We start from the raw sequence: 27,750 nt of genomic DNA, 5'->3' as shown, positions 1-27,750 counted from the left end.
TCTTTTTTTTGAGTCTTGGATGTCTAATATTTAGATTTTACAAGGAGAAACTATAGGGAATCAGTCAGTCTCTTTGAAATAAAGGAATTAACTAAAAGCAAGGTTCTAGTAAGCCAACTAGTAACGAGAGTCACAAGTAGCCGTGCTGTAGCTGGGTAATGACACTTCCCTTTCTCAGTGCTTTTTGCTGCAAACCTCAAAATTCATACAAAGCAGATGAAACAGTATTGCTTTAGAATTGTTATGTAAGGAAAGCTCCCTGTTTATTATTTTTGCTATGGAATTCTCTATTGCTTATTCATCCAAGTCTGGGAAGTGTGCTTTTAAGTGTACTTGGGGAAGGAGAATTGAAAGTAGCCAGATCATCAGAAAATCCTAGTTACAGTTCTGGTTCTGGGGTTTTGTGGTAGATTACAGTGGGACATAGTGGATATCAAAGTGGTGTGAAGGGGAAAGTTTTAAGGTTTGGATTTGCATTATTTGCTTTTTTTTTTTTTTATTACAACATGGAAAAATCTTTTTCATCTTAATGCATGGGGTTTTGTTCTTAAGACAACCTGCTTTTTTAATTTTAGTTTAGTTTTCAGGTCTGAAAATCTTAGTATTTGTTGGTGTTTCAATTTTGAAGAATGGGGAAATGCTCGAAGTAGATACTTATGTAGTTTTTTCTATTATTTTGTCTGATGCTCTCCACTTAAAAATTATATTAACCACAGTTGAGAAAGCATCACTGTGTAGATACAATTAAATGAGTCTTCACATGGAAGCTATATAGGTGTGGTATTTTCCTGATCCATATTTATAGAAGTTAGAAACTATCTTTTTAGGGATATTTTCTCATCTACGAATTCATGTAGTCCTGAATCAATCTGAAATGACAGTATAACAAAAAACCTCAAGAAGTTGAGAAGCAGCTCTCTAATTTTACTACAATTTTGGGCAAGGATAATAATATTTACAACAAATTTTCATATAGTTTAGCTGCATTTTCTTTGAAGAAATGGAAATTAAGCTTTAAAAACAATACCATAGAACCAAAATTTTCTTATGTAAAATTCACATTATTTTTCTTCAAAAATACTCAAAATGGTTCAGAACCAGGAGGTTAAAGGTTTTTTCTTTCATGAGGGTATCTTTGATTAAATGTTTCATGTGCTGTACTAGTAAAATTTGTTCTTTCTCTTTCCTTCAGTGGGTGGATTTCATCTCTTACTGGACTTAATAAGAGTATTCCTGTTGGCATTATGATGATAATCATAGCTGCACTTTTCACAGCATCTGCTGTTATCTCACTAGTTATGTTTAAAAAGGTAAGTTACATATTATTCCCCTCCTTTGTTTCCTTTGTTTGATTTTGCTTTCTTTCTTGAGACAGGTACTCTTTCACAAAGTAGTGGGAATTAAATTATATTTTTCAAGGTGAGCCTTACCTACTAATAACTATACAGTTTTGCTTATACTGTTGTGGAGTTACAAAATGCTGTTTGTACAATTCAGGTATTTTCTGCAAATGGGGAAGGATAGCTCTGAATTATATTTTTATGCATGAGAAATAGTCATATTTGTAACAGAGAAAAAAGTTACATTAGTTTTCCTGCTACACTGAAATGAAACTGTCTTTGCAATATTATTTGACAACCTTTTTGTGACTTAACTGAGTCACAAATAGCATTTGAATTTTAATATTCAGGTAATTGAAAGTTAATCAGGATTTTTTGTCTGTTTTGTTGATTTTTATTTTGTTATATGCCATATAGTTAAGAGTGTTTGTAAGTCATACTGTTTATTCCTCTGGTTATTATGCAGAGCTGTCAGTCATCACACTAGTTTTGCAAATGTTTACCTATCTAATTAGGGTATTTTGAAATTTTTAATACTCAGTCAGAGTGTAACTTCATCTTGTAAACAGTCACAGTAATTAAAATGTTTCTAAATTGCTGTAGAGGAAAATTCACCAAATATACTTATATTTTAGTACACATATATTTTAGTACATATGATGAGACCCCTCTGAACTTGCAGATAATTACAGCTATCCCTCAAGTCAAATTGTGTGCGCAACAGGACAACATAAAATTCAAAAGTTTGTGGGAAAAATTTCCATGTTCTCATCTCTGGATTCTCTCAAACACATGAACTAACCACATTTCCCCACCTCACACCTCCACTTTGTGTTTGAGACTTTGCTATTGGTCTACTCAGAAATGGGAAGCATGGCACCATTTTCTCAGTGCTTTTCCCCTCTGTAGGTGCACGGGCTGTACCGCACGACTGGCGCGAGCTTTGAGAAAGCACAGCAGGAATTTGCCACGGGAGTGATGTCCAACAAAACTGTACAAACGGCTGCGGCCAACGCCGCCTCAACAGCGGCCACCAGTGCAGCTCAGAACGCCTTCAAGGGTAACCGGATGTAGAGAAACAAAGTCGCCGCCGTTCTTTTCAACTGTTCTTTATTTTCCAGTCACTTACTGTATTCCCTAAATGCCTAGATCAAAAGTCACACAGCATGTTTGTCTCTTCTGCAGCTGTGCATGGGTTAAATGGGAAATATTTGGTTTATTTTAGTTTAAATTCATTTATTTTAAGAAGAAAACCATTTTTCCCCTTCTTTAACATGTTGAATTCTACAATGTAAAGCTTTCCATATTTTATGGAAGACAAATAATTGCAACAATTGGCCTGAGAATGAACCATGAAATTTAATGATCAAATCAATGTATTAAGAATCTGGAAGGTTTTTTAGCAATTCACTCCAGTATTTTATTTTTTTTTTTACATTCAGGAAACACTTTGGATTTATTACTTTTCTTTGCAAGAATTGATTTTTCTATTTCTACCGTAAGGAATGGGGTAGACTGAGAGATATGGTTAGGTTTGACTACTGCTTTTGCAATTTCAGCAGCTGCTGGGGTCAAATACAAGTAAGAGTATAAATTCTTTCCTTATTTGGTTTTGTTGGGTTTTTTTTAGGTAAGTCTTTTGATATAAACCTGTAAGTTTGCATGAATACTGTTGAGTTACCTGATCTTGTTTAGGTAGTGTTTTGTCCAGAATTTACCTGCACCACTTTACAACATTTGTTTGTATCTATTTCCATGGAGTATTTTCTACCTGTGAGAAATTAGTATGGGGCATAAACATTCTCTGTAATAGAATAGTTCAGTTTAAGGAAGTTAACTGGTGATTTCAATCACAGAGCTAAGTGAGTATATATTTGCTATTTTTAACTTCAGTATTCAGATATCCCCTGTCCTTCTTCTATGTGCTGTGGTATTTTTATTTTATTTGGGATTTCTTTGGTTAGTTTTTTTGTTTGGGTTTTTTTTCAGGTATAGATTTATGTTTAACTGTGGTACTAAATCTTTAGCCTGGACAGTCACTCTGTTTACTGCCTGTCCAAAACACTAGATATATATATATACATAATCCAATTTTCTAACAGGAGTATTGTCTAAAGGCAGGCTCTTTAAGCAATGGCATTTAATGGATACCTGAATGAATTTTAATATTAACTCAGCTATCTCTGTGGTGTGATTTAAGCTATAAGAAAAAACTTTTAAACTATATTGATTCAGCAAAGGGAGAAATGTTTATTAAAGTTAAATTTTAACTCATTGAATTGGAGGCCTAAGAGGTTAGATTGGTGCTGTGAAACTAACAATCCATAATGGTACATACCATCACAATATTTTAGAATATAATATCATCAGGGCTTAGTATAGTGGGAGTTTCTCTCCTCTGAAGACCCTATGTTCTTGGATTGCCCCATGAGACTTATTTACAATACTTACAGTTTTTCAAACTCTTCCGGAAAATGGAAAGATGACATCCCACAACTTGTGGAGGTATACACTGTGGCTGAAATTAATTAAGGTGAATAATCTTTAATAACACAGCATAAATTTCTGAGGCTCTCCATGTTCTGGACTGAATTTCATAGAGTCCGTTTCACTACACTGTATTCATAATAACAGAAGCTCGTTAAAAAAAAACTCCCCTAACTTAATCCTTGAATAAGTAATATAGTGTTAGCATGAATTCTCCTATTAGTTTCCTTTAGTTCACTAATTTCTTTAAACCAGACTTGAATTTGAAAAAACATCATAGTTCCATCTATGCTGAAGTTCACAGTAATGAATATATTTGCTTAAATATTCTACCTAACAAGGCTGTTAAATTGTCATAATAGTGGACATGCTAACATTGAAATTGAATTTGCGTGGAATGTTTTTAAAGCTTTCCAGATCAAAGTCACTGTTCTCTGCTGAGATTGGGGGTCATCATTCTAGAAGCTATATATCAAAATACTTCTTTTCATATTTTAAACTTACCTTGAGGGTTGTATCTAGGAACTCTGCTATGGATTACTTTTAAATCTAAATTTAGGGAACTCTTTTGGTATCTCTTGGATAGGAATCCTAGGGACATCATCCTTACAATTTAACTGAAGTTTGAAGATTGCATAATTACCAGAAAAAAAACCCAAACACGTTAGGAATAAAACCTGAATTTGACAGGTAGATTTTTTTCTCAAATGTTTGAAGGTTTCTTGAGAAAACATATGTCATGTTCTGTGTATAAGAATTGTTGATTTGTAATATCATGGGCTGAAGGTACAGATTTAAGCCTTCTGAATGAAATCTGGGGTTGTGTCACTTTTGAATTCTTTCAACGAGAAATCTGTGACACTTTGCAGCCCAAAAGGGAGGGAGAAGTTTGTTTAGCTTTGACAATAGAAGGCTGAGATTTGTTGAAATATTTTGTACCTAACAAAAATTAGATTTTATGATCTCTTATTGATCAGAGTATGGCGCCCACTTGAGTTGTCTTTTTGTAGTATTGTGACAGAGTACAAGGTATGAAGTTTAAACACTGGAATGTCAGTAGTTATTGATCTGTAATTAGGAGTTGTTTTTATTTATCTGAGGATGTTTGTATATTTTGTAAATTACTAACAATGTTCTGCCATCCTGGTGAATGTCATGGTTCTGTACAAATGCACTTCTTCTGTCCCTCTGTTGCATGTCTGGGTAGTTCAGAAGTTTTGTATATTTATTGTATTAACACAGTGTCATAGAACAAAAAGACTTTTTCCCTAGGTGTTCGCTCTGCATAGTTTTGACCAATAATGGGGATCTTTCTTCTAACAGTCAGGTTGATGTGCAGGGAGGATGATCTATGTAAAAGTCTGACTTGCTTTTTATAATTCTGTATATAGATGCTGTATTTCTGCTGAAATGGATGTCCACTATCAATAAATCTGGTTAAAGAGAATTAGTCTATTTAACTGTTACGAAGAAAATTCTTAAAATACTTGCAGTTTACATTTCTGTGCTGTAAACTCACAAGGGTTAAAATTAAACATGCTCTGTCATGACTGAATGGAATTCTGCAGGTATTAAGTGACTCTTAAAGCATTACTGAAAGTAAAATGAAGTTGCTGAAACAATATTTGCTTTGGTAGTATTTATTTTTCTAATTTCTGCCAGTGAATCAACATTTCTGTCACTGCTGTCCTGCTTTTTTCTTTTTCAGTCGCTATCACAGTATGTTGATTTTTTCATGTAATGTCAGCACCTGCTGTCTAATACTCATCTTACTACTGGGTTTCCTCTGAAGAGCCAAATGACTTCATCTAGACAAATGTGATGTAGGTAAGTTCACAGATGCATGATGCATATTCATGCGATGATATAGCAAACAGTGCTCTGATGTACAGTCAGGATTATTCTGGGAGATGGCAGATATGTGTTTTTGAAGACACTTTCACATGCATGCATCAGTCAGTATTGAAATTCTTCATCCACTTGATCTTTCTTTGTAATTTACAGATCTAGGATGGCAGTGTCACCAGACTATAGGAAGAGGTTTTGTACTTTCTTGTAAATGTAATCATGGTTGTGGTGCTGTATGATCTAGTCATCTTTTATGTTTAGAATTATTACACCATTTTAGTGCTCTCTGTGGGAAAGAATTCCTTTGGTTTGCTCTGGTTACTTTCCTCAGGAAGTTGTAATCATTGAGTTGGAAAAGCATGCACACACTGAGAGAAAAGCATGGGTTAAGAGAACTGTAATTAAAAACACTCAATGGTACTTCTGGAAAGCTATTTCTGTCAAGGAAAAGGCACACACCTAGAACATTCTGGTTATGAATCTGTAATAGGGCACAGTAGGTCAGATAATTAGGTTTAACTCAGTTACATTAAAATTACATGAATTAGTTTGTATTTTTTTTCTACAGATTAATTTTATGTCTGCAAGTAGCTTTTATTATCATAATTAGAAGAATCAGGAAGATTTACAGAGGAAGTAGTGCAGGTCTAGCTCAGCAGCAAAAACCAGTGAAACTTTGTACAATGATTAAACTAAATACAGTATCACATGATAGTGAGGGGAAAAGAAAAAAGGCATTGATAAGGATGTGTAACTTGCAGCTCATGCTGCCATTTTGTTCTGGAAAAAAAATAATTTCCAGCAGTTTAATGGAAGCTCCACTAAAATGTGCATTTTGTTGGATGACAGTGATTATTACATTGAACAGTTGTGGTTTCGATGCATTTGTTTTATTGTCTGTCAATACACTTGGAGCTTCCTGTTGATTAAGTAATGTACATATATACAGATAAGTAGGTAGGTAGGTACTGTCCTGCTTTTAGTGAGTGCTGCTTCATGTTCCTGTGTTCCTGTTACATTACACTCAGACATGAAGGAAAATACTTCAATATAGAGGAGCTGCTCTTTAGAGTGTTGAGAATAATCAGGTTTGACTTACTTATTTCCATGATTCAGGAAGGGAAACTTCCAGCTGGAGAGATGGGAAATGTTTGGGATGGATTTTTATTGATAATGTTTGAGGCTGTATTACAGGGCTGGTGCTGGTCTGGTGCAGGCCTGGAAGACAGGCTGGCCTCAGTTGTGCACTCAGCTCTTCTGCTCTGTGACTCTGTACAGCTGGAGTTGGGTAGGCAACACTGGCTGGAGCCCAGACCACTGTACAGAACAGCTGCTCTGACCACTGGTGCCTCTGTGGCATCAGCTGCTCTGACACTGCTGCAGCTGACAATGCTGCTAGTAGATTTTATCATGTTTATAGCCTAATTAAACAATTGTGTATGTCTGAGCTGTAGTCATTGCACACATGCCAAAGCATGGTTGTTGTTTTTCAGTACAGAATTGTCTTTGTTGCCCCTGTATTTTTTTTAGAGGATTACATGATGTTCTTTATAGAGGAGTACATGACACTTCAAAAGAAAAAAATGCATATCCTGGATTAGGCAGTGGGGTGACACTTTTTGTCCAAGGCTTATCGTGACGACTGGAAGAAGTCAGAATACAGAATCACAGAATCAATTAGGATGGAAAACACCTAAGCACTCCTGAGGACATTGACACTAGCTTAAGATCTATGTGATTAAATTTGGCATTCTTTGTCATTTACTTTGGTCAGACCAAATTACTGATCCCACCACATCTGAGTGATAGCTTAAGTCAGTTACAGATACTGAGATACACTCTCAGAATTTCACTGATACGAAGATACAAATGAAAGATATTTGTTGGAGAACAAGCTTTCAGTGAATTGCAGAACAAGACCACATCTTTATGTTCATGCCACTGTAACAGTGGTAATAGACATCCACTTTGTAATTGCTCCACTATTCTAAACCCAGCTGGAGCTTGGAGAACAAGTTACAATATGGAAATCTGTAACAATACACACAAATGGAGACTTGAACTCTGTGCTATTGCCAGCTCCATTAACTTTACTGAAAAAGGAAGGTAATGCTTTTGGCGAGAATAAGTGTTCTATCTATACCTGTTTTGAAATCCATATATTGACTATGGTAGTGGTGCACTCACTGGCCTCTATCCCCTAACTTCTGGGCTATAGGTTTCTAAAATGTTCCAAGTTGCAACCAAGAGCTACTTCTCTGAAGTTCAGGAACTGTTAAGGTGTATTTAAACTATACATGATTAACTATATATAAATTCAATAGAAGTGGTCCATTGCAACTGATAAATAAGTGACATGCTGACTTTTCTTTAAAAATCTTCAGCTGAAAGCTAAAACACACTGTGGCAAACACCATTTTAAAAATCTATGTATGATGAAGCAGTATTTGTTTTACAACTGTTACTACCCTTTTTCATAAGAAAGGAAATGCAGTGCTTTAGTTGCAAAATGAAACACATTTTGACAGAGCTATATTCAATTAGAAAGTCTCTTTAATGCAACTGTATTGTTTAACACATAGTTACAATTTCAGATCACATACTTCTGATCAATAAGCAGTAATAAGTGTTTAAGTCAGATGGGAATCTGAAATACATCACTGGACTGGGATCTTAAATGCTATTAAAGCTACTATTGAATCAAACTTGTCCAATATGCTTGTATTAAGGTAGTCAGACTCCTGTTAAAAGTTCAAAAACTCACATTTAATTGAAATTTAGATTAAAAAGAAGACATTAGGTACATCATTCATGCTAACAAGTATAGTGGTGAGTCAAGAACAGAAAAACAGTACCACAAATAAACCATGGCTCAAAAGCTACTCTAGCTGGATCACTGCAGCTGCTCTTCCTATTCCAAGGAGCTGTGTATGTGTTGCTGCCATGCTCTGCTTTTGCTGGACTCTGCCCTTTCCTTGAGGTGTAGGCACCAGTGCCCATGGCTTTCAAGGAAGGTCTGAACTCCTCTGCATTTACCACTAGGATGTGGGAAACTTCAGTGGGGGGATAACAACACAAAATAGAAATTATTTGGCTGAAAAAAAAATATCTCAGAATCCAGAGAACTTTATTGAGTAAAATAGATACAGAGGTGATATAGACAACCCAGAAATAGCTCAGTAGCAATGATTTTTGCAGTGCCACATTACAAATAAAGCACTCTAAGAAACCTTGCTGACCCTTTTCAGATATTAGAGTGTTAATGGCCAGAGGTGGACACAGCTTCACACTGGAAGTGTCTGTGTTCTGAGTAATTCAAATGAATTTAGAAGATATTTTTGTTAAATCTTCAAGCTGCTGTTACTACTGTTGTATTCATCTTCAACATCAGTGTTACTGCATTACTCTATATCCACACCACTAAACTCCAGCCACTTCTTCCCTGGGAAGTCCCTTTTCAAATTACTTGTTTAAAAGCAAAAACTAAAACTAAAAAAAAAAAACAAAAAACCAAAAACTAAACAACAAACAAAACCCCCTCCCCCAACAACAGAACAACCAAAAAAACCCCTACAAAACCCATTCCTCGTATTGCACGTCTCACACAAGTCTGTGTATATATATCTATATATTTAAATATGCTACAATTAAAAAATGGTCTATGGCACTTTATTGAATATAAGTTTAAGTTGATGAAACCACAGATGTTTGAAGAAATCTTCAATACCACAAAACAAACTTAACTAATTGGCACACAGGTTTAAAGAATCCACAGCAAATTCCTCTAGATCCTATGCAGTGCATGTACATTAAGAAGCAGTTACACTCTGCAGCCCCCTCATGAAATCAATTAAATTAGCTTTAAGCTGATTTTTCTTTTTTTCTTTCCCAAAGTGCCTTTGAAAGCTACTGCTGAGGTGAACTTCAGGAGCAATTTAAACAGCTGTGAAATTCAGTGAGTGCACCCTGCACCTGAAAACCTCATCCAGGGAAAAAAAAAATTCTCAATATATACCACCTTATCACTTGCTAGAAAAACAGAACCCTGAGAAAAGAAATTCTGACTATTTCTCCTCTGTACTTCTTCCCAGCCTTGTCTTCTATCTGTGCTATGTGATGAACATGGATATTCTTGCAAGTTAGTTAATTATGCTGTTGCAGAGCAAGCTGATAATATACCAGCAACAAGCAGAAAAGCTGGTTCTTCTTGCTTATGAATGCAAACAAAAGCAGTATGTGCCACTGAAAATCTCTCCTTTGTACTTAAAAAAATCAAACCTAAACAAAAGGTATTACTGAAATTTTTTTAGCCATCATGTGGATTGCAGCAGAGGTCAGCTAGTAACATGAATGAAGGTTGTTCATTGTTTACTTCTCAGGCAGAGCAGAGTATGCCCTCTCGACCTTTGTGAGAGCTGACCTGACTAATCAAGTGCTTAAGCCAAAGCAGCATTTTTCACTCTTAATACTGTGTCAAGACTTGTTGGCAGTGGTTACCTGGACTTTGGATTGCTACCCATCTAAGGAAGCTATAACTGTACATCTGCTTAGTAATTCATTTTTAGGTGATTGATAAGGTACTCGTACAACTGCTTGTCCCCTTTTTCCCAACAGCAGGGCTCCCAAGGACAGGGCAGAGCTGAGCTGGTGTCCCAAGTTCAGTGTCTGTTCCAGCAGGGGTACAGGAGGGGTGCATGGAGAAAGCCTTGCTGGACCCCAGTTACAAGGCCAGCACATGTCCTTCAGATGTATGGGGTGTTTTTGGGGCAAAGCCAACAAGACAAACACAGGTGTGGACGGGGTGTGCGGGCTGTGATTTTCACCCTCGGGCACCACGTTGTGCTGGCAATTTTGCTTTATTAAAATCTTGGTTTGTGCAGGCAGTTGGTCCCTGACAGTAACTTTTGGAGGGGATTTAAATTCAGTATTTAAAGGAACAGTGAGTTTTAAAGTAGAAGATGGTGGATGTGGGTTGCAGGAGCAGGTGAATGCAAGAGGCTAGGTTAAAACCCTTTTTGAATACAGGCAGAAGCTGACCTTGTTGCACTGCGTCTCAGAGGTCACCTGTGTCCAGCACGCAGGCTGCAGGCAGAGGCGCAGGCTGGGAGCTGCTCTGTGTCTGTGGTGGGCAGCAGATGCTGGATGGGAACCCAGCTCCATGACTGTTCACCTCCAGGACCTCCAGGCTGTCCTGGGCCCACTGTCAGGACTGCTGAACAGCACTTGTGCATGTCAGCAGTGCATTAAAAGCAGCTACCTACCTGGACAGTAACAACAATTTTTTTTAATAATAATGGCACATTTTAAAGGACTGGCCAGGCAAAAACAAGGATCTCTGCTTTGTGTAATAGTGAAGCAACACTGTCCCTGGATGATGTTAAACTACCAAGAAATAAGAAAAGCAATATAAAATTCATCTAGTATTTAATTAGAACTACTTCTTGGATGAATTATCCCCAATGCTCCTATGGCACATTTGAATCATTCCTGTATTTGTTACAATACCTTACAAACTTGCTATCAGAAGTAGTTCTGGTAAGTGAGGCAACACCACAAATAACACAACCAGCTGGCTTTGAGAAAAAAATGGCATTTGTGGCAAGGTCTGTTTAATTTCTGCTGATTTAGTTAGAAAAAGGTCTACTACTACACATACACAAAAAAAATAAAAAAAAATTAAAAAAAAAAGAATTTAAAAAAAAAAAAGGAAAAAAATTCTTCCCAGCCATATAGAATTTGTCACGGCTTTCTGAAAAATTTAAATTTCCTAAAGACTCATTTGCCTGTGGGTCATGAGACAGACTGATCTGTAGACTGGGAATGATGTATCACTGACCAGAGAAAAAGTAACACTGTTGAAGTACAGTGTGAAATCCACTATTGTAGGAGAGACTGCAGCCCAGGTAAGGCTGATACTGTGGGGAGCTGTTGTCTGCTTGGGATTTCATGTTCTAATAAAGGCTGTAGAAATATTTCCATTTTATCTGAATCATGTGAGAGCCAGTCTAACAACAGCTTCTCTGTCTAGTCAGCGGAAACAATATTTACCTGCTAAGTAAAAAGCTGCACGCACCTTGTGCTCTAAAGTTTCAAGAGAGAGAAAGCTGGCAGGCACTTCACTTTCTAAATGCCTAAAGATTGGTGTAAACATCAGTTTTGCTCTCTCCAATATAAAGTTAATATCCAAGAAGGCACTGTACTTCTAGGAAGTTCAGTACCAAAAAGCACCTCCATGAAAATGGTACTAAACCAGGTGATGGTGAAGAAATATTCACCAATGAGGGGAGCCCTTGGAAATCCAGCCTCATTAAAATAGGCTTCTCTTTTGCTTAAGAAGAGAAAAAAAAACGTGCTGGCTTTTATTATTTTAAACTCAAATTCTTCAAAGTGACCAAGGTGGGTTAGACAATCCGATCAATCAGAATGTGTCAGTTTTAACAACATTCCTGCTATATACATGTGATTGATTACTCACATCCCCAGTTGGATTAATATATTCCACTGTGTCCTGATCACAGAATGAAACTAAAAATATCCCCAAGTATTTACATTCTGCTTTCTTGGGATCCTTTCTCTGATCCTCATTGCCCAGCAAAGAATAAAGACCCTTTCAGTAGTTCACGGCTGGAATGCATGGGGCTCAATCACACTAATGGTAAAAACAGGTAAATGGATCTGCTTGTCCAGTCAATGGAAAGCAGATAAAGATCCAGGTGCCGTTATTTTCCCCCACTGGAGTTAAAGGAGGCAGATAAGGTTTTTTCCTTCTTCTATTTCTTCTTGCACTTTGTCACTGGATGTGGCTATTTCAGCTTGCGCCGAGAAGACTGCACAGATGAACGTCAGAACAGTGCCGCCGATAGCTGTGTAGAAAGCCCAGCCCAAGGAGCAGTCTCCTAGTTTGTAAGCAGAAGCATAAGGTCCACAATAGCTTATCGCCTTCTGGCATCCCCAACCTGCAGGGTAAAGTATCAAGCCTAAGATAAGGAAGAGCCCTAGAAATAAAAACAGAAAGAAGTTTAACAAACAATCAGTTTAACACCAAATGCAGCACATCTAGGAATGGTTATTATGGTCACCAATACTCGTAATTTACCAGGATTAGGAGAAAACTGCCATCTCATCCGTCCATCTTTGCTTTACTGATTGTTCCCTAGCATATGCCATGAAGTCTTTTAACTAAATTCGAAGCTACCCTGTCATTTATGTTGTAAAAGGTTTATTTTTTATAATAATTGCCTAGTTCCTTATTTAAGTCTCTGTACTCCTACATCCTTTGCTCTCACACATTATTGCTGCAAATACAGTGTATAAAATTTTCAAGCATGTCCACCTACTGCTTATGCTTGCAGATCTTAAAAACGTAGTAATACTTGCATCCACTTTTGATTTTATATTTGGCTAGTCCTTATTCAGCTTTATTTAGCCATTCACCATAAACATGTTTGGCTTTTTTCTTCTGGATTTTGCCTACATTGATTTTCTTGCCTGGAAAAAAACCAAAAGACGAAAAGCAGACAAACAAACACCCCCCTCCCAACAAACCAAACCAAAGCAAAAAACAAAACAAAACCAAATTTAAAATGTCTAACAAAACAAACAAACAACAAAAAAAGACCCAACAAAAAAACCCCTCACACTTCTACTTTTTTGGGCACATTAGGACATGGCAGAAAAATAATACTGCCAGTTCACTAAGCTGCTCTCATAACAGAGGGATTCTGGAGTCAGCCTCAAACAAACAGAACCAAGTACCCACAGCCAGTGCGTACATAACCCTGGGATCTTCCAAGCAGGCAACTGACCACTTAAGAAGGAAAGCACTTTCCTAGTGATGGCAGGGACAAAACCCTCAACTCCCTGTATTTCTAAGCAGCCCAAACACTCTGGTGTGCCTCAGGCTGGAAGTGAAAAGCTCAGACTAGTTGTTTTGCCATGTATTCACAGGTTATCTCTCATATTCACAGGTTTCTCTCTGAAGACCATCTAGCAGTGAAGGGCTTCATTAAGGAAATTGAAAGTCTCATTAGTGTCCCTGCACACGTGTCTTTGCACAAAGAAAGGGGGTTTAATCAAAATGTCTAATATGCTAGTGGCTACAGTGCTTTCTTATGGGCACTAAAAAAAAAGTCTTAATGAATTAAGCACATACCTCCCTCCAACAAGGAATGTAGGAAGGAGCTAAACATAAGAAAGATCACAGTACCAAAATTTGCTTTCTGTTTACCTTAAAAATTTACTTAAAAGAAAGTTATGAAAAACAGTTTTTGTTTAAATACAACTAGTTTATCCAGAAAATGAATATAGCCTTCCAGATCCCATAAATGTTTCTCATTAACTTTTCCTGCACTTTAGAGCCCTTTATTAACCTGCTAGCCTGATGAAAACAGGCTAAAAGTGCTGTCACCTTCTAGAAGTAAGCTAGAAGTTGTGCACAAAAAAAGTATTTTTTTTTTCTTTCCTGTAACCAAGAGATTAGAAAGAACAAGTTTAAAGAATTGTTTACATCTTCTTCCATTCCGTTAGACTAGCACTTAGACTTCTCTGCAGTTATGTTAGGGTTCCTTAATAGTTTGTTCAAAGAAATTCAGCCAGATGCATGAAATTTTCCACCCCAACAATGAAAAGGTGGGTTTTAGCTAGTAAGCAGTTAATTTACACAAAATGCAAAAAGCATCATCCAACTGTCTAAAATTAATGTCTGTGAATGCCAGACATTTCACAAAAGAAAGTCCTTCCTCCAGCATTTTTCTAATGATGACACAACACCATGGGCATGAATGACCTAAATGTCATTACTCTTTGGGGCGGCAAAATCCATTAGTGAGTGATATCTGTTCTCTGTGGAGGGATTTCATCACTGCTTACATTCAAGAACAAATGACAAATTTTATGCAGTGTTTCCTGGCTGGTTGGCCAAATACATTAAGTATAACGTATTGCTTTATCTTGGATAGACCTGGATAAGCTGTGCATTCATCCTGCTGAGCCCTGCAGCCATTTCAGACTAAACACCAGCAGCTCCTTCTCCTCTATTCATCACTAGTTTCCTGTTCTGCAACCGGTATGACCACACTATGTATCTTTCTGACTGCACATTGGTATGGGCCAGTTGCTGCTTCCTGTAATGATCACAAGCCCTTTGGCTGGTAAAAATCACCATCACTGAATCAAGGAGCTGGATCTGAAATGTCAGTGTAGCTGCTGCCAAGATGGAAGTTTTTTAAGTTTACCACTCCATCACTCACAAATCTAGAGAGCCTCTGTTTAACTGCAAACCTGGCTTATGGCTGAGTATCACAAGCAGGACCAAGAAGACATATCCATCACTTTTTATCAAAACTAGAGCACTGAGCAACTCCTGAGAGTGACTGGTTCATGGAATGTATGCCCCAAGCTGAAAAGCCATTACCCACAAGGCACAGCACTGCTGCCAAATGTAGGCATCAGGACTTCACTGACTTAGACCTTTTTTGTTCTATTTTTTCAGAAAATTCCTGAATATATAGATCTAATAAATACTATAGAAGGTCATAATTTGATAAACCTCACAGATGAAAACAAAGTCTGGAGGAAAGCCTTAACTATAGATTTGAATAGAGTCAGAGTTTGTACATGATTTCAGACAGCTAACTGTGTAACTCCTATGCTGGATCAGCATAATAAAACACAAAAAAAAAATTAAAAAGTACTATTTTCACTACCAAACCTCCTTTCTACTACTCCATTTCAGTGCAGACAGAAAGCATCTCATAAGCCTCTTAGGACTATCTCTAGTTTTTATCACAATTTCTTATTTCATGAATAACTGGTTCCTGCTTGACAGGAAAAGTAGATAAAGATTATTCCATTAAGTCAATTCAGAATACCCTCAGCAGAAAGGCACTCCTTTGGTTCATGCTAACAGCATAGTGGAGAGGCACCGGCCCCTCATCACATATTCAGCTCAAAGCTTCAATATCTAGAGCAATGGGTAAGCTGTGCAGGGTCCCTTCCTGACTCTCCTGATATTTTTATATATAAAAAGGAGTGCTCAATTAAAGAGGAGCCTTGCTTCCTGCTACCTAGTATCTCAGAAGAGACAGTGACAGAGCCCATCTCAGTAACTCAACAGCTTGAACAAGACTGGCACATGATGCTCCACCACCCACTAATAGTGCAATACGTTGCCTGAATTTCCTGAAATAGAAGACAGCAAACCAAAGCACTTAACTGTTCAACCACTGCAGCCAGACACCCCTCAAAAAGAACCACCCCCTCTCCTCCTGGGAACACAGATGCAATGGGACAAGGAGGAAAAAATTACCTTCTGCTGATAGTTTGCCTCGAGAAATACCTAGCAGGAGAACAGCAAATTAGAGTGGGGTTTTTTCCTTAAAAAAATCAGTTTTTTGTTTGTCCCTGTGTCTTTGAAGAGAAGCCAATACTCAAGAGCAATAATAGAGAATAAAATTTGAGTGCTCTGTCTGAACAAGTTTTCTACCATGAATCTTTTCAGTTCTTCATGCTGCTGTACAAGAAATGATTTTTAATTCACAGCCATCCTACCTGTGGAATTAGTGCTGTTTGTCCACCCTGCTGGGAGAAAAAAATCCACTCTGAAAACATTACAAGGTGTTTCCCACTGTGCTCCTCTACAGGCTCACAGAGCTCATGCTTTCATTGTTCTAGATTTAACCCCCTCTCTGGGCAAAGCTGCACTGCTGAAACTGCATCTTCTGCTGTACACATATTGCTGTTCCTACTTTTTTAGCAACACAATCACACTTCTTGAAATCAGTATGACAATTTTTCAAAATTTCCTTTTTGTTAGTTGTTGCCAGTTGTCAGTTACCTTTCCTCTTAGGAATTTTCTAAAAGAGGTTTGAAAGAACATCACACAATGTTGCAAGATGCCTGGGTATGACAACAGAAAACTATTCAAATTACTTTTCTACCCAGAGACATCACCTAAAACTCTTTGGTGTAAGTTCTGTCAGCAGAGAACATTTTTACATCTTTCACTGAAGGCAATTTGGCCACATAACCTTTTATTATCAGGCCCTAATTACTTGCTTTCAAAAAGATGCCTTTATGAGATTTAGATTTCAATACTAGATTGCTATGTATCTCCTGATTACAACAGCCTATTAAACATCAGGTGTTCTTTACTTAAATGGTGTAAAAGCAACTCCTTTCTCCTAACACACCAAAGCAAAACTTTACAGTACACTGAGAACATCAATATTGATATAGCAGACTGCATCACTTTGCAAAAATATTTCAGAAGACAGTTCATTCACGCTTTTTCTGTAGAAGACTTTTTTGTACTTCTGCACCAAGAACTTTTAAAGGCCTGCAGCTGCAGCAAGGCTTCTCCTGGTTTTCATATACTGCAGCAGTGCTGCCAGGTCAACATTGTGGAAAACCAACAGACCAGCCTCTCATCGTGGGCATTTTTATGTCACATTATGAGCTGGGGTCAGATCTGAGGAAAACCTCTTTTGTTCCCTGGAAGGAACCTTTGAGACAGGGGGTAGGGCAGAGGCTTGTTTAGCCAAATGAAGGTATGCTATTTAGTTTTGACAGTCTCCTGTGCTGCTGCTGTTGTGCCATATTAAACAGAGCATATACTAACAAAGCCACTTTCCATTGCAAAGCCTGAAACTATCTACTCATTTCCTAGAAAAATAGTAAAAAAAGCTTTAAAATACTGCTGAAGAAGCAGGAAATTAAGCAGCTGTGATCAATGAGGTGGCACTGCAATAGGCTCCTATGGAGCAGCACAACTGAGCTGCAACATTTTAAGAGAGGAAAAAGGGTAAAAGGGTAAAAGCAGGGAGGGACTAGCTTTCCAGTGCAGTGCAGGTGGGCTGCATCCCCAGTGGCACTGATCCTGATTGTTTTCATCTTCTGCAAAACCACAGGAGATTAAGAATCAGTCCAGGGACACTGCATCAGCCAGACATGCTGCCTTTATTGCTATTGCTCACATTCCCACATGTGCCACATCAGCCACCTGAGCCATTTCATGTGTTAAATATCTGTACAAATGCACTAGTGTAGCTCAAGACAAGAAGGCTTTCCCACATGCAAATTTTTAGGGATTTAGCAGGGATGCTACCAGGTTACCACTCATGCACTTTTGATCACTTTGCCCCCTGACAGATGAAGGGACAGCCTCCTACTTGGCAGCTGCACAACAGACACCTTCAGCCTGTGAAATGACTCAGTAATACCATTTTAATCAGATGAGAGTTCAAGGCTCAGGCCTGCTGACATGGTGCTTCTAGCACTGGCTATAGGAAAAGCACAAGATACTGAACGGAGCACTGCCTGCAGTACCCACAGCACAGGGCCACAGACCTTCCTCTGCAGTTACTCTTTACCCCCCTGGATGGCTGCCAGACCCACCAAATGCAAGCAGCTGACCAGAGGCAAGTAGGTCTTTGTCCAGAAAGAGAGGGGAGACTTTGCATGCCCTAGTGCCTTGGAAATGGCCTCTGGCCCACTTATAAACACTGCATAAGAAACAAAAGAAAAATTCACAGCATTATGAAGATCAATGCTTTAAAAAGCCTGCCTGGACACCACAGTTGGTGCAGGCTAACACAAGCAGATGTGTTTTGGGGTAAGTTAGCTGTTGAAGGGGGGAGGGTTGCCAGCAGGCAGTGCAGTGAGGCAACTGCACACCTTCATACTTTCAATGAGTGCAGATGATTGCACACATATGTGGATTTCAGTGTACTGAAATCAGGGATACTCTAAGCTGGGGCAGGAGAATTAGCAGTTTAATCCTACAACCAGGTGATGGCTCAAAACCCATATGGATTTTTTTTCCCTTTAAAATTGTCCCAGGGCATGGACTTAGCAGAAGAAAAAATATTTCCCTAAACCTAATATTTCCTCAGCTTGGGGAAGGGAACTGCCTTGGGGAAGGAACTGCCTTCCCCAAGCTGAGGAAGTGGATAAGGTCCCTACTGTCATGTTTCTTTTCCCGTGCAAAAATTTCCTATGCAAATCAGAGATATTTATACATTACCAAACCTATGCAAACATCTAATGGCATTACTGCAGTTGCAGTCTGGAAGCAGAGGTAGAAATACAGTGCAGGGGACTACTGGTGGGACACTCAACCACTATGTTTTACTACCCCCCAAAAAAGCCACAAAATAACTGTTTATTAGCTCAAAGTGAGGAATTTGGGGGTTGTTTATTATATTGGTATAATCTTACTGCTTACTCTGAAGTGAAGCCTGAGCCTGCAGACTGCTGTTTTATTTAAGAGAAGATAAATTCACCATTAGTTTTTAATAATTTTTATGTGTGTGGTGAGAGTGCCCATTAGTTGGGAGGAAAGAAAATGTGTAGACTCACATTTTAAATGTGAGTAAAATCAGTCCCAAGCCCTGAAATGACACTGGGGCCTCTTTGCTAGCTGTCAGCCATGTAAACTCACCACACTCTGGGGGCTCCCATGTGATGGCTGTCAACCCAGCAATTAAGTCAAGATAAAGCAACTTGCAGGGCAGAAGCCAAATGTTTACAGGTTTCAGCAGTACCGGGGTAAACGAAGACTCTCCACTCATCTGGCCATTGCTCAGGCACCTCTCATATTTTACCTTAAAACCCAGTAAAGCACTGAGTATTTTTAATCCAGGACAAGGCAATAAAACGCTCAGTCAATGCTCCTAAATGAGAAATTCAGTTGTGGGTGATAAATTCAAAAGATTCCTGAATCAGGGAAGAAAAGGCCATGTCAAATATTCTGTTTATTACAGAAGCAGAGGCAAAGACTGAGTCTATTTCCTACCATTCACCATAACATTTTCCACTGCTGTTCCACCAGTGAATGCCATTGCTTCCAATCACTCAAGCTGGATTAGCAGAAAGGGAATTAAATACGACTACAACTCAGTAAGGGAGGCCAAAACAACCACCTCCCTGAGCTTAAACAGAGGTAAAAGGGACCTTTTTCCAGGCCTTAGCAGGTCACCTTTTTCATGGCCTTACATGTCCTCAATACTGATCCCATAGTACAAGCAACCTCAGTTTGGGGGTAGGGGAGAGGAGCTGCAGAGGAACTAGGCCTCAGCCTGAAGGAAAAGGCAAATGGAGATGCAGGAAGGGGAGAATTTCCTGTGGCTTCATGAGATATGCAGCAGCAGAGTGCAGGGCATCTGTACTGGGTAAGAAAGCACAACTCAAATCCACTTATTTCCTCACCACCTCATAAGGAACACCAAAGACAGGAGCTAAGCAAAAGCTAGCCTTCTTTCTTAAAAGAGCTCCTTTCTTCTTTTTCTTGTGTTTGAGTGAGAACACAGCATTTGCTAAGTTTAAATATTTTCCTTGTGTTTCCATTCCACATACAAATAGCAGCATCTGTCTTGGCTCTGAGGCCTAGAACCAAAAATCTGACAGAAACAGAGCCCTTGTGCCCTTCTGATATCCCCATGGCCTCTGGGTATCACCAGCACTCTTTCCCACATCACCAGGGCAGGGGTGTAAAGAAGTGCTCAGCATTTCACCTATGCTGGTAGGAGACCTCAATGTGCATATGTGCCACGGTAAAATGTTTCTCAGTGGGTAGCGTGAGAGTCTCTTTCACACTAAGTGCTGTTTGTTGGAAGAGATTTATGCTTGCCAAGGTAATCAACTGCCAAACTTGATCACTGAAAACCTAAAATTTTTGTTTATTTTTCTATTCATTTTAATCTTCTGTGTGTCTGCTGCTTTCCCAGTACCCACCTTGATAGTGCAGGAGATGAGTCAACTACCGAATCTAACAAAACACTGAAATCTTCATTTTATTTCTTTGAAGTTACTAATGGTCTCCCTCAGGCTCAATAGCAATTTAGCACTTGAACTCAGTTTTCCTTCCCTGGCATATTCCAAGACAGCAGTCCCCTTTGCTTGAACTTTCAGCAGCCAAGTGTGTATTAGATATCATGCTGGCATTGGGCCATATAGGTTACAGGAAGCACTATACCGCAGACAGCAAAAGCAGTTCAGACTGTCAGGATTTCCATCAGAAATCCCTCTCCCCTCCTTTTTTTCTTTCTTCCCACCCCAAGAATTCAGAATTCTGGCATCAGAAAAGAAAAACTCTGAGCTGAATCCAAAGAGGAAATATGCTTTCTGAAAAATGCATGCTCTGCGTTTTAGAAAGACAAACAAGAAGCTTCCTTGCCTTCAAGGGCAAAACCACTCTTGCTCTGCTCTCCTACTGCTTGGGCTCCCTGGCTGTGCAACAGCTTCTGTTGCCTGCAGGCAACATCAGCTTACAAGGTGCTTTCTTCCTTATTCACCAGTTTGTCTCTTTCTCAGACAAAATAATGCCTTTGTACAGTGTGATGCCACTTATAAACAAATATGCTAAACATTGCTGCAACTACTGTAACCTTTTCTGTTATGGTCTGAATATAAAAGAGCTCTAGAAGCCTCATGCCCCTTCTACCACAGCTTGTGTCTCCTGCTTTTTCTCCCTTCTGTGATGAAAGGCCTGGCTGACTTCCCACTTCCTCCCCAGCTTCCTCCTCCACAACTCCCACCGGCCTCATTAACTTCCAGCAGCCAGGAGTCTGCAGTCACAGGGCTGCACACACCATGAGCCCACCCTGTGCGGCTGGATCCTGCTTCTCCCACCCCCACAAGCAGCTCCAGATCCTCATCCCCTTCAGATGGTTCCTATCACACTCTGCTCAGGCCATCTTCCTAATCCCAAAATTAAAATGATGCCAAGTAAGTATAACAGGCTTGAACAATTTCTCAGCTCAAGAGATGTAAAACAAACTCGTTCAGCAGCAAAATCAGAATGTTACACACACAGCTGGTTTGAAATGGAATTTCAAACAGAATTTGTCTTCATTATAGAAAGCTGCAGAGAAGTTTCCTAGGATTTGATGGTAAAGTTGTACTCCTGGAACTGAGCAATTGCCAAGGTACCGCATCAGCTTCTGATGGAGGAACCTTCCCACCAAGAAGGGAAAAGGAGAAGATATGCACAGTCACAGAGAGAAACCATGAAAAGGTGAGAAGAAAGAATGCAGAAGAGCTCTTGAGATACCCGAGAAGAGAAAGTGCTGTTGAAGAGGTATCATTGCTGGGGACTGAGCAGGGCAGCTGTCAGGGAAAAAACAAACAGCTCAGGCCTTGAAAGAGAAGCTGAGTCATTCACCAGCAATGCTGGAGGAGAAACTGCTGGGGTGAGAGAGAGAGACCCAAAGCTGCAGCATCTGGGCCCAAGCAGACACACTTCAACTCAGCATCCAAGGGATTAATGCTCTCTGGCCTGCCTGCAGCAGCCTTTGAAAACACCTCTGAAAACAGAGAAACCTCTGCTTTGCCTGACTGGACATCTACCTGTTAAAGATCCAACTGCCAGTGGGACAGCCAGCTAAGGCACATGACAGCAAAATGCAGCCATGCATCACCTGAATGAAGCAGAGACACTCCTCGGTGTGCACCTGGGACACAGCTGGTCTTCTGACTGATTGCAACCCAATTTTTACATGCTTGTTTTCTGCATGCTTCTGTCAAGCCCCATTAGAGCTAGGAAACAGCAGGCTGTGAGCTGAGGAAGAGATGAGGAGGGGGTGACCTGTGAGAGGCCTTCCAGATGAAGCCATCAGCACCCTGGTAAGATTTTAGAGAAGAGGAACTATTTTTATCCTCTTTTGGTAAATGTTCCTGGCAAGGCAGCCCTGCTCCAGCACAGCAAAAGAGCAGTAAAAGAAACTGAACTCCCAAACCCATTAGCCTTCCTGACATGTCAGCTCCATTTCCCCACTGCTCTCCACAAAGCTTTTACAGGCACATGATTTCGAGTTCCCCACAAAAAACCAGGGGCTTGCTCAAGTTCTGTGGTTGATATAATATTGGTGCAGCTAATTTAGTTTCCTCCCCCTGGTGTGCAGTCTGGGTGCTGCTGGTGCATTGTGGCCCAGCTGCAAGTCAGGCAGACACTGGCTGTGGGGAAGGGGTTGTGTCTGCCCAGCCATGTCAAAGGCCAAAAAAGGAAGCCAAGTTGTTGATTATGAACTTCATAAAGGAAATGACCAGAGATGAAAGCCAAACTTGGTTTAGGCTCTATCCTAAGCTCTCCCCACCTTCCTTTGAGGCTAGGTTATGTTTATATTGTATTACTTAGCAACAAAGTGAAGTACACAAGCCCAAATAAGATTTGTAAACACATATGCAACTACACTATAGACTTATCAAGGTGTGTCAGTACAGGATCACCGATTATTTACTTCCTATTGCTACATGATTACTGTGAAAATTTACTTTGAATTGATTCTCATCAGTTAGCATGTACAAATATCCTTCCTCCCCCAGCCTCTGCATTTCAAGTGATTCACAGACTAAAATTAGAATACTTTCCCTAAAAACACTTACAAATGAAAGACTGTCTGGTCTTTTTGCTGCTGGATATTAATTATCTATTCTATTGCATGTCTCCATTCTCTGCACTCTCTAAAGCAGAGAAAAGGTGCTTATCCAGATGAAACAATCCTCAAACATCTCTAAAACCAGGGCTATTAATTACTGTTTCTACAGCTGCGGAATAAAAGACACTGCAGTCTGAAAGTAAAGTGGTAGAAGTTCTTGCTCTATAACAAAGGAATTACAGGAGTTTAAACAAGACCCATATTTTCTTCCTTTATGGCCTCATACTCCTCCTTTTCTGCCACAAAAATAATAATAATAAAAAAAAATCCTATGGTCCAGATATTTGTATGGCTTCCTCCTGTTGATCTGAATGCACATTTGTTCAAGGGCCATAACAGAAGAGATGTTGCTTTCTGTTCTGTAATTTCACCGTAGGCATCATCCACAACCAATCTTGCTAGACTGGAAAGATGTATCCGGTGTCTGTTATTGTTTTGTCATGATGAATTCCAGGAATAAAGTAGGTTGTTGTATGTTTTTAATTATATTAAATCTCTGCTGCAAAGATATAGAGATTTTAAATGAGATTAAGTCTGCAAGATCCTGAGTTCCTGTAGATGACTCTACCATGTGTGCATCTCATGTTTGAAAAGGAGATGTTTGAAATACTTGCAAATATTGTACTGATATAGGCTGATTAACAAAATTATTTTTTGAATTCTTCTTGTGCACTTATTAAAAATGTAATGGTTCGCATTAGAAAGAATGATGCTATGCTTAAAATTCTTAAGGCAGGGTTATAACTTGTTTTCTGGTCAGGGCATTAGTGTATCTATCATAATCCCTGTTTGAATTAGCCATGCTGACAACTGTCCCTCTTGAGCAACTTTCTTAAGCATTATTCAAAACTCAGGAACTGAGAAAGTTTAAATTAGCAGCCATCATTAGTCATAAGGAAAATAACAGCAACTAAGTAAGCAGATGCTGTAATACTACTGGCACAAAAGTAGCAGTGGACCCAATAAAGCTAATCTGGAGAACATGAGCTGTGAGCCACAAGATGCCTGGCTGTAAATACTGGCACTTCTACTTCTCACAGCAACATTTCAGTAAAGTGACCTTTCTTTTACCCAGTTTTATGCTCTGTCATTTACCTGAATTGTAAAAAGGGAAGTGCTTGTATGCTCAGTACAGCTCAATGACTGATCTATGCCCTAACACATAAGAAATGTTTTTTCGACTGTACTGTTCAATGTTTTAGGCTACAAGTCCTATTATGGGTACAGCTGGATTGAAAATAAAATATAAAACTGTCTTAGCATGCATTTTCTCACAAATGCATGGTTTCCAGAACGCTATTCTAAGATACATGTACCTTCTACCTGCTAACCCTAGGTGATAGACTTCGTACTTTGGGATGGTATCAGAGGTGTAAGTAAAGTCATCTTTTCAAAAGAGCCAAATCTGACATGACAATTTATGCTTCTAAGTAATCTCTCCTGTACAAATACCCCTCCAAAAGAAAACAAGTAATAATTGCAACTCCTGGAAAAATAGTCATGGACTATTTCTGAAGTATGGAGTAAGAAAGCAAGAAACTAACAACTTCCCCTAGCTTAATCTGCACTGCCAAGCTGCTTCCTTGTCACACTGCTTCTGGCAAATTCTGTACACCAGGAGTGACTACAGCAAAAACTTGTCTTGTTCATCTAAAGGACCTAATATGCTAATTGTATGCCATCAGATGAATAAAAGCATCTTTAGCCAATCTAGGGATATAATTCTGCTCCAGAAGCACAAACCTCACATTGTGGGTGACGTGAAGTAAGTGTTATGCTTCTACACTGAAGATGAATGAAGTAGCCAAGGGTGAGAGTCACTGTGGTAGTGCTTCAGGAGCCAGCTCCAGCAGTCCCTGGCATGGAACACTGGCTCTGAGGGGTTGCAGCAGGCAGTAAAGTCAGTTTTCACCTACTTCCCCACGTGTCTTTAGAATAAGATTATATTAGGTCTCAACTAAGCAAATGAAACCATCCAGCTTCAGATAAATATCTATTATTACAACTTCTGTTTAGGTATAGCCATCACAGACATGTTTGGCCACCTTAGAGGAGGTGAGAAGGGGGAAAGCTGGATTCACATTTCAAGCAAAACAAGTTAAAACCTAATTTTTGTTGTGATTAAATAATTATGTGAATTGAAAACATCTGCTTAAGAGCCCCACTGAGACAGAAAGAGGAGGTGGCTCCACTCAAATCCTCCCCCCTCGCAGGTCTCTGAGGGCTGCCAGAAGCAGGGCAGAAGACCACTCTCCTCCTCCAGATGAACAGGCACCACACAGAGCACAAAAGATGAAAACTTGCTTATGAGACATGTTTTCCCCATGCCTCAGTGGCAAGTACAGAAAAATGAATACTTCTCTAACTAAGGCTGTCCAACCAGGGTTGGTTTACTAACAGTCATTTAATCTCTGTAAAATCTATGGGTTTAAGCAGAAACACCAGAACAAATTCATCTTTTCACGCAAAGCACAGCTGATCCCTGAACAGTGAAAAGACAAGCTCCCTAGGCTGTGCGATTGCAGCTGAACAATAAGCTGGCTAAAGGAAAGGTTTATCTCAAGGTATCACTTGTCAAGCTCACAGCTTTGAAGGAGGCTGGTTAGCATGAAATGCTGGAGGAACTGGGTGTGCGACTACAACCAGTTCTTAGCCCTGGGGTGGTATTTACTCCCAGTGCAGTCATGAAGCCTTTGAGACATCGAGGGAACTGCCTTCAGTCTATGGAAAAATTATTAAAGTAGGGAGAGGGAGATAGACTGCCTTAATATGAGTATTAACTTTGTTCTCTGCTGGTAGCAAAGGAGAGTAGTTTTTGTAACTGAAATAAATTCAAACAGAGGGAAAAAAATGAACAGCAAACAAAAGCAATACTGGTCAGTTCATCTTGGCACACATCAGGCTGCAATTCCACTGCCAATGTCAATGTATTACATGCTGTGTAGCTATAAATTTCAGTTATGTTTGAATAAACACCAGCATATAGAATTGCTTTGGGTCTGCCTAATGCAGTCTGTCTGCAGACAGGCCAGAATTGCTGTGTTTCTTCATCTGAATTACCCCAAAATTAAAACTTTAGTTGATCTCAAAGTGCACATACCTGCAATCCCTTGTAGCAGCCCACAGACGTTAAAAATGCTTTTCTTCATAATGCTCTGCACACACATAGTAAAGACAGACACGAATGCCACAGTGCAGAGAATCATGATTCCCATGGCTAGGAAAATAGCGGTTGCCTGCCAGAACCCACTGGCAATCTCACTGAAGTTTTCAGCGTAAGGACCACAAAGTGTGTCTCGTCTAGAGAACTGCATGTGGGAAATCCTGGTGCAGCGCCCGTAGATGCCCAGCGTTGGTCGGTAGGGCTCCTGTGATCCCCCCGTTCTGTTGTCCACCTCCTCGGAGCTTGAAGGTTTTGCCTTGCCAATCAGCCAGTCTGCACTCATGAAGGCAATGAGCTCTGCAAAAGCCACCACAATACTCAGGAGAGTCCATAGCATCGACCGACACGTTACAATGACATGACACATATTGATGTCCAGTGCTTGTGATCAGTGCAGCACACTTAAAATCCAGACACAAGGGAGAAAAAATTAAATTAAAAAGGGAAAAAGAAAATCACTGTGGCTGCTCTGCCTACTTTCTTGACTCTCCCACAAAGGCCAAGATGAAGCTTCTCAGGAGAAAAAGTGAACAGCCTCAAGTTTTGCAAGCAGTACAATCATTTGCTCTCTCTGCTTAGTTCCTTCTTTTTTCTTTCCGGGATGCTGAGCTCTGAAGTATGCTTCTCTTTCTTAATATTCATACTGGCACATGACACTGAAGGCTGGTGGGGGAGGCTACAAGGACTGCCCACTGTTTGACATCACACACCTACAAGAAAAGAGAAAACACATCAGCAGTGAGAAAAAAAAGTCATTTCCACCCCCACAACAAACCAAGATCTGGCGCAGATTCACATCAACATACAAAGCTCTAACAAGGGCTGGTCAAACAGAGCCTGCTGGAAACCTCCCTGTTTTGTTGCAGGGGAGTAATTAATCTCCCCCCCAGTGCTGCTAATACTTACAGTATCTGCTGTGCCCTATCCCATGGTGGGTGTTTGCAAGCAAAGGTCCTAGTAACACCCAGTGGTCCCACCCACTCCTACCACCACACCCCCATCATCTTCTTATGGTCCAAATTACTAAGGGTGCTGGCAGTCACCCAGCAAAATGTTTGGACACGTTTAAGCAGTTTCACAGATGTGCAGCTCCTGCCTTCACTTTGGGGAGGCAGCACTGCCTGCCTTCGGGACAGAGGCTGAACACAGCTCCACATGCCATGGGCACCTAGGTGCAAGGGGCAAGAATGGAACCTTGCTCCAACCTTCTGGGTTTCTGCTGACGGCAGCTGAGCCAACCCCGCCCCAAGAAGAGGTGAACAAGATTACAGTTGCAGACAGCTCACCCTGTGATGTGGTGACCCCTTTGAAGCCTGGATTTTGCAAGGAGTGGTGCCTCCCTGGGCTTGGGATTGAGGTTTGCGCCAGTGTTTCAGGAAAACAATCTGCCTGCAGGTGTGTCACACACCTCATCTTAAACTGCTGCCAGCACTGGTAGACTCTGTTGACTTATGCCATTGTAAAGAGGAATCTGTGCAAA

The 27,750-nt window shown here is 39.8% G+C and overlaps 2 protein-coding genes across 6 annotated transcripts in view; one reads left to right on the top strand and one right to left on the bottom strand.

Annotated features, from left to right (window-relative positions):
• SCAMP1 (secretory carrier membrane protein 1) overlaps nt 1-5,451 on the top strand; it is a 40,294-nt gene extending 34,843 nt beyond the window's left edge. For both annotated transcript variants that reach the window (XM_015652642.3, XM_015652643.3), the window contains 2 exons: nt 1,193-1,310; nt 2,250-5,451. In XM_015652642.3, the coding sequence (XP_015508128.1) occupies nt 1,193-1,310; nt 2,250-2,414 (283 nt within the window). In that variant the 3' untranslated portion in view covers nt 2,415-5,451. The remainder of the gene's footprint in view (nt 1-1,192; nt 1,311-2,249) is intronic.
• A 2,759-nt stretch (nt 5,452-8,210) lies between these two features.
• LHFPL2 (LHFPL tetraspan subfamily member 2) overlaps nt 8,211-27,750 on the bottom strand; it is a 120,525-nt gene continuing 100,985 nt past the window's right edge. For 2 of the 4 annotated variants that reach the window (XM_015652644.3, XM_033511323.1), the window contains exons 3-4: nt 26,208-26,980; nt 8,211-12,670 (exon numbers count right to left, since the gene is read on the bottom strand). In XM_015652644.3, coding sequence (XP_015508130.1) covers nt 12,414-12,670; nt 26,208-26,637 — 687 coding nt within the window. In that variant the 5' untranslated portion in view covers nt 26,638-26,980 and the 3' untranslated portion in view covers nt 8,211-12,413. Of the gene's footprint in view, nt 12,671-26,207; nt 26,981-27,076; nt 27,139-27,176; nt 27,227-27,750 lie in introns of those variants that run through there. The other 2 variants (XM_015652646.3, XM_033511324.1) reach the window with 2 other exon arrangements.

The sequence above is a fragment of the Parus major genome, chromosome Z, assembly GCF_001522545.3.
Source record: "Parus major isolate Abel chromosome Z, Parus_major1.1, whole genome shotgun sequence".
NCBI lineage: Eukaryota > Metazoa > Chordata > Aves > Passeriformes > Paridae > Parus > Parus major.
This window is presented reverse-complemented; position numbering and strand designations above follow the sequence as displayed.